Below are 13,401 nucleotides of genomic sequence, written 5' to 3' on the forward strand. Positions count from 1 at the left end.
CTTCTTGCTTTTATAGCATCTCGTTGCATCAGGGCAGGGCAAGGGGAGGGCTGCTGCTGCTCTTGAAATTGAAAATGCAGGGCTGGTGAGAAAAAGTAGCCTCTGCAAATTGTGACGACTGAAATGAGAACAATGCTGTGGGATTAAATGGGAACTGTGTATGTTGTGGGGGAGGGATTGCTAAATTAAAAGACCTCTCTCTCTCTCTCTCTCTCTCTCTCTCTCTCTCTCACTCTCTCTCTCTCTCTCTCTCTCTCTCTCTCTCTCACTCTCTCACTCTCTCTCTCTATATATATATATATATCTTTCTCTCTTTCCATCCCTCTCTCTCTCTCTGTTTCTCTTTCTCTCTTTCCCTCCCTCTCTCTCGCTCTCTGTTTCTCTCGCTCTTTGTTTTTCCCTCTTTCAGTTTCTCTCTTTTTCTGTTTCTCTTTCTTTCTTTCTCTTTCTTTCTTTCTCTTTCTTTTTCTCTTTCTCTTTTTTCTTTCTCTATCACTCTTTCACTCTCTTTTTCTTTCTGTCTCTCTCTCCCTCTTTCTCTCTCTCTCTCTTTCTCTTTTTTCTCTCTTTTTTCTCTCTTTCACTCTTTTTCTTCCTCTCTTTATCTTTCTTTCTCTCTCTCCCCCTCTCTCTTTCTTTCTGTTTTTCTTTTTTCTCTCTATCTCTTTTTTCTTTCTCTTTCACTCTTTCACTCTCTTCCTCTCTCTCTCTTTCTTTCTCTCTTTCCATCCCTCTCTCTCTCTCTCTCTGTTTCTCTTTCTCTCTTTCCCTCCCTCTCTCTCTCTCTCTCTGTTTCTCTCGCTCTTTGTTTCTCTCTCTTTCAGTTTCTCTCTTTTTCTGTTTCTCTTTCTTTCTTTCTCTTTTTCTTTTTCTCTTTCTATCTCTCTTTTTTCTTTCTCTTTCACTCTTTCACTCTCTTTTTCTTTCTTTCTCTCCCTCTTTCTTTCTTTCTCTCTTTCTCTCTCTTTTTCTCTTTTTTCTCTCTTTCACTCTTTTTCTTCCTCTCTTTATCTTTCTTTCTCTCTCCCCCCCTCTCTCTTTCTTTCTCTGTTTTTCTTTTTTCTCTCTATCTCTTTTTTCTTTCTTTTTCACTCTCTTCCTCTCTTTCTCTTTCTTTCTCTCTTTCCCTCTCTCTCTCTGTTTCTCTTTCTCTCTTTCCCTCCCTCTCTCTCTCTGTTTCTCTCACTCTTTGTTTCTCCCTCTTTCAGTTTCTCTCTTTTTCTGTTTCTCTTTCCTTCTCTTTCTTTCTCTTTCTCTTTTTCTCTTTCTATCGCTTTTTTCTTTCTCTTTCACTCTTTCACTCTCTTTTTCTTTCTTTCTCTTTCTCCCTCTTTCTTTCTTTCTTTCTCTCTCTCTGTTTCTCTCTCTCTCTTTTTCTCTTTTTTCTATCTTTTTTCTTTCTCTTTCATTCTTTTTCTTCCTCTCTTTTTCTTTCTTTCTCTCTCTCCCCCCTTTCTTTCTTTCTCTGTTTTTCTTTTTTCTCTCTATCTCTTTTTCTTTCTCTTTCACTCTCTTCCTCTCTTTTTCTTTCTTTCTCTCTCTCCCACTCTCTGTTTCACTCTTTTTCTCTTTCTCCCTTTCTCTTTTTCTCTCTCTCTCTTTCTTTCTCTCTCTGTTTCTCTCTTTCTGTTTCTCTCTGTTTCTCTCTCTCTCTCTCTCTCTCTCTCTCTCTCTCTCTCTCTCTTTTAAAATAAGTGGGCTGTCTTAGGTTTTCTGAGAACGTGGCAATAGAAGCAAACACATTTGCCTTAATTTTCCTTTTGGCGACGCATGTCTGGATGCACGCGTGTGTAAAATCATCCTAAACTCCAGGTTGTTATTTTTTTGGGTTTAGACTTTGCCATGTAAGCAAGAATTCCAGTTCCATGCCTGCTTTGCCCCCTGCTTTTTAATTAAGTTAACCATCATTTTGTTGCTTAGAGGCATTATCGGAGGGAAACCAGGAACTTGTTTCTCTTTAAAGACCCTCGAAATGTGTGGCCGAAGGATCAACTCTTGTTGTGGCAGTTTATTCACCGCTTCGTCTTAATTGGCTGCTTCTCCCGTGGAGTCCGGAGCACATTTGCTTGCAAAAGGATTCCCATTCAGCTCAAAGGGGGGTGTGATGGCTTTACTAGTTAGTCTAGGATGCAGTGCTTGGATTGCAAGGAATCACACAAGCGATTAATCCTTAAGGGCCCCTTTGCAGATGGAATTGTGATTACAAGGTCGTTTTGCTTGCACTCTGTACCTGCACAGGCTGCGTTCCTTAGATGACCGTAGTAAGTAAGTAAGTAAGTACTACTTACTTACTATAGATGACCATAACCCAAACCAGCGCAGGCTATCGGGATAAAAGCTAGCCAGCAGCTAAAGGCTTCATTTTGCTTTTAACTACTTTCATCCCTGCCAATTAATTTGATGGGAGATGAAGGATGGCAACTGGAATAATTGTTCTATTTATTCAGAGTTTGCTGGTCTTTGATCTGCAGTGGCAGTGGGGAAGAAAGGGCTGGAGGCAGGCTGAGTCTTGCAAATCTTAGTACTTTTCTTTGTTTAGGTGAAAGAGATGGAATAATTGGACTACGCCAGTCCGGAGCTTTGGCAAATTGTGAATTTGGAAGATGTGGGCACAGGCTCAAAATGGCTGCTGGGATAGTCCGTTGACAACAGGGCTGTTGTAAGGGAATACAACCAGTTGCAAACCATCAACTTATCACAGGTGGTCCTCGGCTTACGGCCACAATTGAAAAGCCCAACATTTCTGTTGCTAAGTGAGACCTTTGTTAAGTGACTTTTTGCTCCATTTTACCACCGTTGTTAAGTGAATCACTGCCGTTGTTAGGTTAGCAACACGGTTGTTAAATGAATCTGGCTGTCCCATTGACTTGGCTTGTCAGAAGGTTAAAAAAAAAAAGGGATCGCATGTCCCTAGGACACTGTAACCGTCATAAATATGAGTCAGATGCCAACCGTCTGAATTTTGATCAAATGATCTTGGGGATACTAATTTTAATCAGTGGAACAACCTGCCACCAGAAGTTGTGAATGCTCCAACACTGGAAGTTTTTAAGAAGATGCTGGATAACCATTTGTCTGAAGTGGTGTAAGGTGTCCTGCCTGGGCAGGGGGTTGGACTAGATGACCTCCAAGGTCCCTTCCAACTCTGTTATTCTATTCTATTCTAGTTGTAAGTGTAAAAAAAACGGTCATAAGTCACCTTTTTCAATACTCTTGCAACTTTGGTCATTAAATAAAGTGTTGTAATTCGAGGAATATTTATAGTTTGCTAACTGCCACCCATTCTAGATCCCTCTCCTGTAGGATCCATCAACCCGTCTGGCATTTAGTAGGAAAATAGATAGTGCAGGGAACAAAAATGATTCCCCTTTTCTGCCTAAACATGTATTTGTCCACTGGGGATGGACAGTGTCGTTCTTCTTTTAAACCTAGGTGGGCTGTGTCCCAAACAGGGGAAAGTCTGTTTAGTTTGAACCACCATTTAGGAACAAAACTGTGGTATATAAATCACGGCTTGATCTTTCCAAAATCCTTATTTTAAAATAGGGGCAGGTCAGTGGTGAATTTCGAATTTTTTTTACTACCGGTTCTCTGGACGTGGCGTGGTGTGGCTTGGTGGGCGTGGCAGGGGAAGGATACTGTAAAATCTCCATTCCCACCCCACACCAGGGGAAGGATACTGAGAAATCTCCACTCCCTCTCCAATCCAGGGGAAGGTTACTGCAAAATCCCCATTTCCTCCCGATCAGCTGGGACTTGGGAGGCAGAGAATAGATGGGGGCGGGGCCAGTCAGAATTTTTACTAACCGGTTCTCCGAACTACTCAAAATTTCCGCTACCGGTTCTCCAGAATTGGTCAGAACCTGCTGAAACCCCACCTCTGGGACAGGTTGAAGCATATGGTGATTAGTTTGAAACAGGAAGCAGATGTTTTGGTTCTTCTTTTCAAGAGGGGATGAAGGAAGAATCTGGCTTAGTGTTGCACCCAAGTGGGTTCCCTCTTCACGTTTATCCTGAACGTACATTCATTCTTCTTTCAAAAATGAGAATTGTGCATGTCTCTATTCAACACTTGCACCCACATCTATTCTGTGTGGCAAATTCTGGGTCTGGATCATCTCTATCGGCGTTGTGTCTTTTGCCTTGTAGAGCTTGCTCAAAAGCAGTGGTGAAATCTAAAATTTGTTACTACTGGTTCTGTGGGCGTGGCTTGGTGGCGGGGGGGGTGTAATGTGACTGGGTGGGCATGGCCAATTTATTTATTTTTTTACTTTTAAAACCATTTTTTCTACAACCTCTTCGGTGAAGAGGTTGTTAAAAAATACTTTCAAAAGACTCTGACGATCCCAGCTGAGTTGCCTGATCGGCAGAGGCTTTTTTAAAAAGCCTCTGCCGATCAGGCAACTCAGCTGGGATCGTCAGAGGCATTTAAAAGAAAAAAAAGGGTTTTTTTCTTTTAAATGCCTCTGACGATCCAAGTGAGTTTTTAAAAAAGCCTCTGCCGATCAGGCAACTCAGCTGGGATCGTCAGAGGCATTTAAAAGAAGAAAAGGGTTTTTTTCTTTTAAATGCCTCTGACGATCCCAGCTGAGCCATGGGATCATCAGAGGCTTTTTTTTTTTTTTTTTACATTTAAAAGCATTTTTTCGGCTGAAGAGGTTGTAGAAAAAAATGCTCTTAAAAGGAAAAAAAAAGGCTCTGATGATTACGCGGCTCAGCTGGGCATGGGGGGGGAAACGCAGGGATTTTTGCTACCAGTTCTCTGAACCACCCGCCTCCATCGCTACCGAATCGGGCAATCCGGTCCGAACCGGGAGCATTTCACCCCTGCTCAAAAAGCCTTGTTGGTTATTTCAGGTCAAGAAATAACATTCAGGAAACATTGGGGGGGGGGGAATGGCTGGTGACTTTCCTTCTTTGCTGAATGTCAGCAAATTCAGGATTTGCCCTTTGTTTTGCTTTGGTTCCTCCCTCTCTGGCTGTGTATGTGTGTGTCTCTTCTCCCTTGCTTGCTCTCCTCTTTCCATGGGAAAACCAGAAAATCTGACCCTAACCACTATACCCGTTCTTTTTTTTTTTTTTTACAGGAGTGGCTGCAAAGTGAGGAAGTATGAAACTCATTCCATGGCGCTGGATGGTTGCTCTCAGGTAAAGAGTTGGTTGCCCTTGTCTCAGAGGCGAAGAACCAATGGTGGCTGGTTGTGGGTATGGTGGTTGGGGACGTGGCCATGATGGGTGTGACACGGAATGGAACTCGTGTCGGGGGCACTTGTGGTACTAAGGCAGGTGTCAACTTGCAAAGCTTTCAAGTTGCCATGAGCAGGAGGGAGGGAGAACTGATAGAGCTGATTGATTTCCCTAACTGAAGTGCATTCCATACATTCTTCCTGACCGCAATCAGAAGGAGGGTGTTAGGTTTCACAGCCGGCTAAAGTGGTTAATTGGAGAATGTGATTTATGACATGGCTAGAGAGGAGGGGAGAGACAGGGTCATAGGGGAACGCAAATCTACGCAGGATCAGTCCTAACGGCATCCGAGTATTGCCGGAATGTTGCTCCTAATAAACGAATATATTTCCTTTGAAGTTTGGATCATGGCTCATGAATTAATTAGAGCATCTTTCGGAAACTTGACAGAAGGACTTCCCCGAGTGAGACCCTCCCTCACTCTCATTATAACCCACCCTTCCTTCCTTCCTTCCTTCCTTCCTTCCTTCCTTCCTTCCTTCCTTCCTTCCTTCCTTCCTTCCTCCCTCCCTCCCTCCCTCCCTCCCTCCCTCCCTCCCTTCCTTCCTTCCTTTTTCCTTCCTTGCTCTCTTCCCATCTTTGTCTTTCCTTTTTCCCTTTCTCCTTTCCTGTCCCTTCTTGCATGCGGAAATGCAAAAGGGGAGAGATTTCTCCTTTTGTTTTGTTTTCAGTTTGTTTTGCTAGCCCTCTTTTGCCAGTCAAAACGGAAACTCCTTTTTCACTGTCAGAGGCATCGCAGGGCAGTCCTTGGCTGTTTCCAGGCCAGCCCCATGGACCAGATCTAAGCACCCCTTGGGCCGGTTCCGGCCCCCAGGCCTTGAGGGTGACACCCCTGGTCTATGTTATTAGGTTCTTATTAACTTACAGAATAGAATAACAGAGTTGGAAGGGACCTTGGAGGTCTGCTAGTCCAACCCCCTGCTTAGGCAGGAAACCCTAAACAACTCCAGACAAGAGCCTGGTGGCACAGCAGACTAATAGCCTGTTATTAACATTCAGCTGCCTGCAATTACTGCAAGTTCAAATCTCCCCAGGCTCAAGGTTGACTCAGCCTTCCATCCTTTCTAAGGTAGGTAAATTGAGGACCCAGTTTGTGGGGGCAATAAGCTGACTTTGTATAAATATAAAAAAGTATGAAGGCTATTGCTTAACGCATTGTAAGCCGCCCTGAGTCTCCGGAGAAGGGCGGCATATAAATCAAATTAAAAAAAACAAACCAGGGGTCCCCAACCTTTCGGACCTCAGGGACCACTAAATTCATAATTTTAAATCCCGCAGACCACTAATATGATCTGCCTAATGACTGGCTGGATGGGCGTGGCTAGGTGATCATGTGACTAGGTGGGTGTGGCCAGCTCCTCGCCTCCCCGCCCGGGCTCCTTAGGGCCCCAACAGGAAGCAGTTGTTGGAGCTAAGCAGCCACCATGAGAAAGAGTTGGCAAAACAGTTCAAATTGGATCTGACCAAGAAGGAGGCTCAGCAGAAGTACCTCACTGAGGACTAGGAGCATAGGCTTTCCAAACAGAGGGAAGACCTGCGGGAGTGCAAGGCCAGGTACCGGCGCCTGGAGGCTCAGCAGGCTGAGATGGTCAGCCAGTTCCAGGCCATGATGCTGTCCCACTGGAACAAGACCCTCCAGCTCTTCGCCACCAGCGGTACTTCGCCCAAAGCCCCACACCAGGAGGCTGAAACAGACCCCAAGTCGGAATTTCTGCCCCCCCTCCGACCCACACAAAAAGACCTCAAAGGGGGAGACTCTCTGCAGCAACATAAACGTTCATTGCACGTATCCATCCCAGGGGCCATAGTTTGAGGACCTCCTGATTTAGTGCAATGTTAAAAATGGAAATAATTGTTCTGCGGACCACCAAAATTTCCTCGTGGACCATGGACCCCCAGTTGGTGACCGCTGATCCAACCTCTTCTTTAAAACTTCCAGTGTTGGAGCATTGAAAACATCTGAAGCACTGATTCATTGTTCTCACTGTCAGGAAATTTCTCGTTAGTTCTAGGTTGCTTCTCTCCTCGATGAGTTTCCACCCGTTGCTTCTTGTCCTGCCTTCAGGGGCTTTGGAGAATAGCTTGACTCCCTCTTCTTTGGGGCAACCCCTGAGATATTGGAACACTGCTGTCATTGTGGTGGGTATATAGTTCAGATTTGATCATTCTCAGTTTAACCGCCTTCGACTTTATGTAGAGTGAAGAGGAGGCAGCTCTTATTTCCAAAATCCCAGATCTTCCCAGTCGAGACGGGCATGCTACCGATGAAGAGAAGTTGGCTTCCACCGGTCAGAAGCCAGCTGAGTTGGAGGTAAAAGGTGAGCCCGAGGAAGAACTGGAGTATTTTGAGTGTTCCAATGTGACGGTGTCTACCATAAATCATACGTTTTCATCCCCGGTAGAAGGTACGGAAGCTCCTCTCATTATTTTATCTCTCTCTCTCTCTTGCTTTAATAATGTAGTTTTTCCTCTTTATCTGCCTTCCAGTCTTGCTGAGCCATGACTCCCATTGCTGGTAGCAGAATCATTAGCTGTCAGCAAGAAAAGGCTGCAAATTCTAGTCCAACACATCTGGAGGACAGATGCTGCAGGAGGCTACTGTATTTCAATAATGGTTGCATTCTGGGAAGGGTATCAGTTGCTGAGTGATTATTTTTTTTTCCTGAGTCATCATATGCCTTTTTTAATAAAACAAATGTACAAGTTGGATTTACTAAATGGGTTTATTTCCAATACCTCTGAGTGGGTATAGGTCAGTGGTGAAATCCAAATTTACTACCGGTTCTGTGGGCATGGCAGGGGAAGGATACTGCAAAATCCCCATTCCCTCCCCACTCCTGGGGGAAGGATACTGCAAAATCCCCATTCTCTCCCCACTCCAGGGGAAGGATATTGCAAAATCTCCATTCCTACCCCACTCCAGGGGAAGGATATTGCAAAATCTCCATTCTCTCTCCACTCCAGGGGAAGGATATTGCAAAATCTCCATTCCCACCCCACTCCAGGGGAAGGATACTGCAAAATCCCCATTCCCTCCCCACTCCAGGGGAAGGATACTGCAAAATCCTCATTCCCTCCCCACTCCTGGGGGAAGGATACTGCAAAATCCCCATTCCCTCCCCACTCCAGGGGAAGGATATTGCAAAATCTCCATTCCCACCCCACTCCAGAGGAAGGATACTGCAAAATCCTCATTCCCTCCCCATTCCAGGGGAAGGATACTGCAAAATCCCCATTCCCTCCCCACTCCAGGGGAAGGATACTGCAAAATCCCCATTCCCTCCCCACTCCAGGGGAAAGATACTACAAAATCCCCATTCCCTCCCCACTCCTGGGGGAAGGATACTGCAAGCAGGGGAAGGATACTGCAAAATCTCCATTCCCTCCCCACTCCAAGGGAAGTATATTGCAAAATCCCCATTCTCTCCCCACTCCAGGGGAAGGATACTGCAAAATCTCCATTCCCACCCCACTCTGGGGCCAGTCAGAGGTGGTATTTGCCAGTTCTCTGAACTACTCAAAATTTCTGCTACCGGTTCTCCAGAACTTGTCAGAACCTACTGGATTTCACCCCTGGGATAGATTCCCCCATTGTGAGATATTGGCATTTCAGCATCAGTCATATACACCTTTTTGAGATCTGGAAAACCTGCATCAATATGAATATAGCTGTAAGACCTATAAAAGAGACCCAAAGATGCTTTTTCTCAAGAGGCAGATGGACTTTCTTGTCATTCTTTGAAGACGTTTCTCTTCTCATCCAAGAAGCTTCTTCGGCTCTGACTGGATGGTGGAGAAAGGGAAGATTTATACTCCTTGCAGACAGCTGGTTAAAAAGAATGCAAATGGCCAGCTGCCTGCAAGGAACATAAATCCTCCCTTTCTTCACCAACCAGTCAGAGCCGAAGAAGCATCTTGGATGAGAAGAGAAACATCTTCAAAGAATGACAAGAAAGTCTATCTGCCTCTTGGAAAAAGCACCTTTGGGACAACCATGACCTGGATGACGGAGAAACTCCATCGACACCGATAAAAGAGACTTCAAAAATGAGTCAAGGAGAGTTTAATATTTAATTTTTCTCAGCTTTATTTCTGATTAAAGGTAAAGGCAAAAGTTCCCCTCGCACATGTGTCCTAGTCGTTCCCGACTCTAGGGGGCGGTGCTCATCTCCGTTTCAAAGCCGAAGAGCCAGCGCTGTCCGAAGACGTCTCCGTGGTCATGTGGCCGGCATGACTCAATGCTAAAGGCGCACGGAACGCTGTTCCTTTCCCACCAAAGGTGGTCCCTATTTTTCTACTTGCATTTTTTACCTGCTTTCGAACTGCTAGGTTGGCAGAGGCTGGGACAAATAACGGGAGCTCACCCCGTTACGCGGCACTAGGGATTCGAACCGCCGAACTGCCGACCTTTCTGATCGACAAGCTCAGCGTCATAGCCACAGAGCCGCCGCATCCCCCGATTTCTGATTGTCTCCCCCCAAATCCCCGCAGCCTTTATCTGAGCATTCCCAAGAGAAGGCAGTCAGTCTAGAGCAGTGATGGCTAAGCTTTTTGCCATCACATGCCAGGAAGGGGGAGGGCAGGGGAGGTTCGCACGCACACGTGCCCATACCCATAATTCTATTTGCCCCTCGCATGCGTGCGTGACCACCCCTCCTCGCTCCCCGCCCTCCCCCCTCCACTCTTGGCATGTGATGGCCCGTTTTTCTTTCTCACCTGGCTCCAGATCCTTTCTATGCATCTGGGGAGGGCAAAAACAGCCTTCCCCACCTCCTTGGAGGCCCTCCGGAGGCCCGAAACGGCCCATTTCCCAACTTCCAGTTGGACAGGAAGTGATGTTTTTTGCTGTCCCCAGCCTCCAGAGACTCCCGGAGCTAAGCTGGCGTGCCAGGCGACATGGCTCCACGTGCCACCTGTGGCACGCGTGCCATAGGTTCGCCATCACGGGTCTAGAGAGACAGTTGTAAATAGGTTAGCAATGAAGAAATAACTGTGATTATCCCCCAAGTATCATTCTGGTCCCTTGCGCCTGACACAAATGCAGGCATGCAGCTTTTGGCAGAAACGCACTCCCATTTCCTCCTTTTCATGCAGGGCAGGCTGGGTGATGGCTGGTGGCCGCAGGAACAATGTTGAGAGCCTGTTGTGTGTACTTTCACAAAAGTGTTTGTTTGGGAAGCTGAAAGAGCCCGAAGCAGCCGGAGACAAACAGACTAGCTACTGTTCTTCCGAAGTAGGGCTCACAAAGAGAGGAACAGGAGTTGTTAAGTAGATTTGGGGGAGAGTAGTATAGTAACAAGTGAGTACAAGCCTTTTGAGTACAGTAGTAGCCAAAATTGTGGAAACCTTTTGGGAAAAATGTATTTTCTAAGACTAGTGTCAGGTTTCGGTGCTATCTTAAATAAACTTCATTCTCGAACGTAAGGTCTCTGATGAATCTTTTCTTTATTTAAGAATAGAAACAACATCATCCCTGAACTCTTTGTGCAGCCAAAACTGGCACCTCCTTCCAAACCCCTCCTTTCCGTTCTTCAACCCCAATGTCTCATTGGCCATCATGCAGATCCATCTCTCCGTCCCAAGCACTTTCTATTCACAGGAATTCCCCCCTCCCTCTATCACCCAGGTAACGCTATCTACTAAGGAGCAGGAAACTAGGTAAAAGTTCATGTCAGCATTAAAGCAAAGCTTCTCCCTCTCTCATTCATGTCAGCGCTGGAGGAGATCATAAATTGGAACGCTGACAACTAGCTAATAACACCACTTTTTTTGGAGTAGTACCCTAAAATTATACAGTATATCAATGGAAAGATAATTTAATCAAGAATATAATGCAATAACTTTTATGAAGGATTTGCTATTAGAATAGCAGTTACAGTATAAAGAAGAAAAGTGAAACACATAGAAAAAACAAGATATTCAAAAATGATCACCATGTCAGTTAATACTTCGTTGGGTAACCTTTAGCATGAATTACAGCCTTACAACGTCTTCCCATGGAGCGAACCAAGTCTTTTAGTTCTGCAGCTGTTATAATGTGAAAGCAAGATTGAATGCTGGCTTCTATTAACTGGGTTTAATTGCTGGGTCGCTTCTGACTTACAAAGTTTCTTGAGTTGGCTCCATAGATTTTTCAATTGGGTGAAGGTCTGGGCTATTCCAAGGCCATTCCAGCAGTGGAATAGGATTATCTTGAAACTCCAAAAAAATAGTGGTGTTATTAGCCATGAAACCTCAAAAATATACTTTTCCCAAAAGGTTTCCACAATTTTGGCCACTACTATACTTGTGGGTGTGATGCCCAGAAGTCACCTGGGGGGTTGTGTTGGCTCTCTGGGATTTTGGAGCCCACTAACCTGGATAAAAAATATGGGGGTATGTGGTGTGTTAGTCGTAAGTGCGAGTACGGGTCATAAGTTCCTTTTTCCAAGGCTGTTTGTAACCTTTTGGAACATGAGAACGTTTTGCATTGTATTGGAATATCACCTGTTTTTTGTTCAGAATTCAGCAGTTCAGTTCAAAGCCTGGGATAATCCCCACTCCTCTTCCCCCGTTTGTTTCACATCTCTAAGGAATGGTCAACATTGTGGGCCGAGCTTCCTTGGAAGTAAAAGACTTCTGAAAAAAAGGAGATCAATCAAAGATAACAGAGGGAACATTCTTTGGCTGCTTCCCGGCAGCTTCCCATCTTGCATTTCAAAGGGTGCATTCCCCGTGTTTGTCCAGCTGATAAGAATAAAAGGAGTTATGTGGGGCAGCTCTGCTCAGTCAACCTTGCCTAGGGTGAGGCTGGCATTCTTGTCAATCAAGGGGAGCAAACAGCTGCTGAGGACAAAAATCGGCAGGGTGGGGCACCTCGGCTGATGGAGCAGCTGGGAGAACGGACAACATGACAGTGAGTTTTCCTGTAGGAACAGTCTGGCAGGATGGCACTCGGTTGTGCCAAGGGGTGATGAGGAGGCTCATTTTCAATCTTTCCTCTCTTTTTTTTCTCTACATGTGAAATTTGCAGAAAACCTGATTCACATTCATATTGAGCTGTTGTTATTGTTGCTTGAAGCACCAACATCAAACAGTGGTGTCGTGCTGTTTTTTTGTCCCATCAGTTGTGATTTATTTATTTATTTTATTTTATTATTCATATTGCTATGCCGCCCACTCTCCGAGGACTCTGGGCGGCTTACACCAAAGACAGTATACTTAATAGCATATTGCCCCCCAACAATCTGGGTCCTCATTTTACCCACCTCGGAAGGATGGAAGGCTGAGTCAACCTTGAGCTGGTGAGATTTGATCCGCTGATCTGCTGAACTAGCAGTCAGCTGAAGTAGCTGCAGTGCTGCACTCTAACCACTGCGCCACCTCGGCTCATAATGATAATGATAATGATCTGTTTAGATCAGGGATGTCAAACTCGATTTCATTGAGGGGGGGGGGTCAGAGTGAGCATGACCAGGGTGGGCGTGGCCAGCTCGACGTCACTCATGTTGAGGGCGCTTGTGGCGGCCTGAGCGCTCCATCAGTGAAAACGGGCCCCCAAGCTCTGTTTTCGGCTGCGACGGCCTCCTGCAACCCTCTGCCAGTGAAAATGGAGCTCTGTTTTTGCTGGCAGGGGCACCGTGTACCAGTCTTTCGCTGTTTCCAGGGTGGCCCCACAGGCCAGATCGAAACACCCCTCAGGCCGGATCCGGCCCCTGGGCCTTGAGTTTGACACCCCTGGTCTAGATAGGTTTTCTGGGTATACCTCTGTAGCGGGGATGTCTCTTAGGTCTCAGAATTTGGATCATTTTTATTAAGGATATTGTTGTGTTACCAACCAGCAGAGTGTAGAACACAGAGAAACGTTGCTGAGAGCAATGAATAAGAGATGTGCAAACTGGTTTATCAAAAGTTTACTTTATAGTGAAAAAAACAATCTCATAGTCTTTAAACAATCCAAGTCTTTGCCAGTTAAATCAGTCCAGTGATACAAAAATGTTCTTACTATACAAACAGTAGTTGGTTAGAATAACAAGTTCACTCTGGTAACAAACCACGATGGTAGCAGATCCATCCACCGATGATAGCACAATGGTAGCAACTCCACACACAATGGTAGCTATCATCAACTGAATACATTACGGTACCTTTCTTAAATACGTTTACAACTAGTGA

At 45.4% G+C, this 13,401-nt stretch overlaps 1 protein-coding gene across 1 annotated transcript in view; it reads left to right on the forward strand.

The window, feature by feature from the left end:
- The window catches only part of LOC139323282 (transforming acidic coiled-coil-containing protein 1-like), a 31,506-nt gene that overhangs the window by 16,398 nt on the left and 1,707 nt on the right, over positions 1-13,401 (forward strand). The window contains exons 3-4 of the mRNA XM_070952587.1: positions 5,088-5,148; positions 7,445-7,652. Coding sequence (XP_070808688.1) covers positions 5,088-5,148; positions 7,445-7,652 — 269 coding nt within the window. The remainder of the gene's footprint in view (positions 1-5,087; positions 5,149-7,444; positions 7,653-13,401) is intronic.

The sequence above is a fragment of the Pituophis catenifer genome, unplaced genomic scaffold (assembly GCF_029215685.1).
Source record: "Pituophis catenifer annectens isolate HBS135680 unplaced genomic scaffold, rPitCat1.0.hap2 SCAF_12, whole genome shotgun sequence".
Taxonomy (NCBI): domain Eukaryota; kingdom Metazoa; phylum Chordata; class Lepidosauria; order Squamata; family Colubridae; genus Pituophis; species Pituophis catenifer.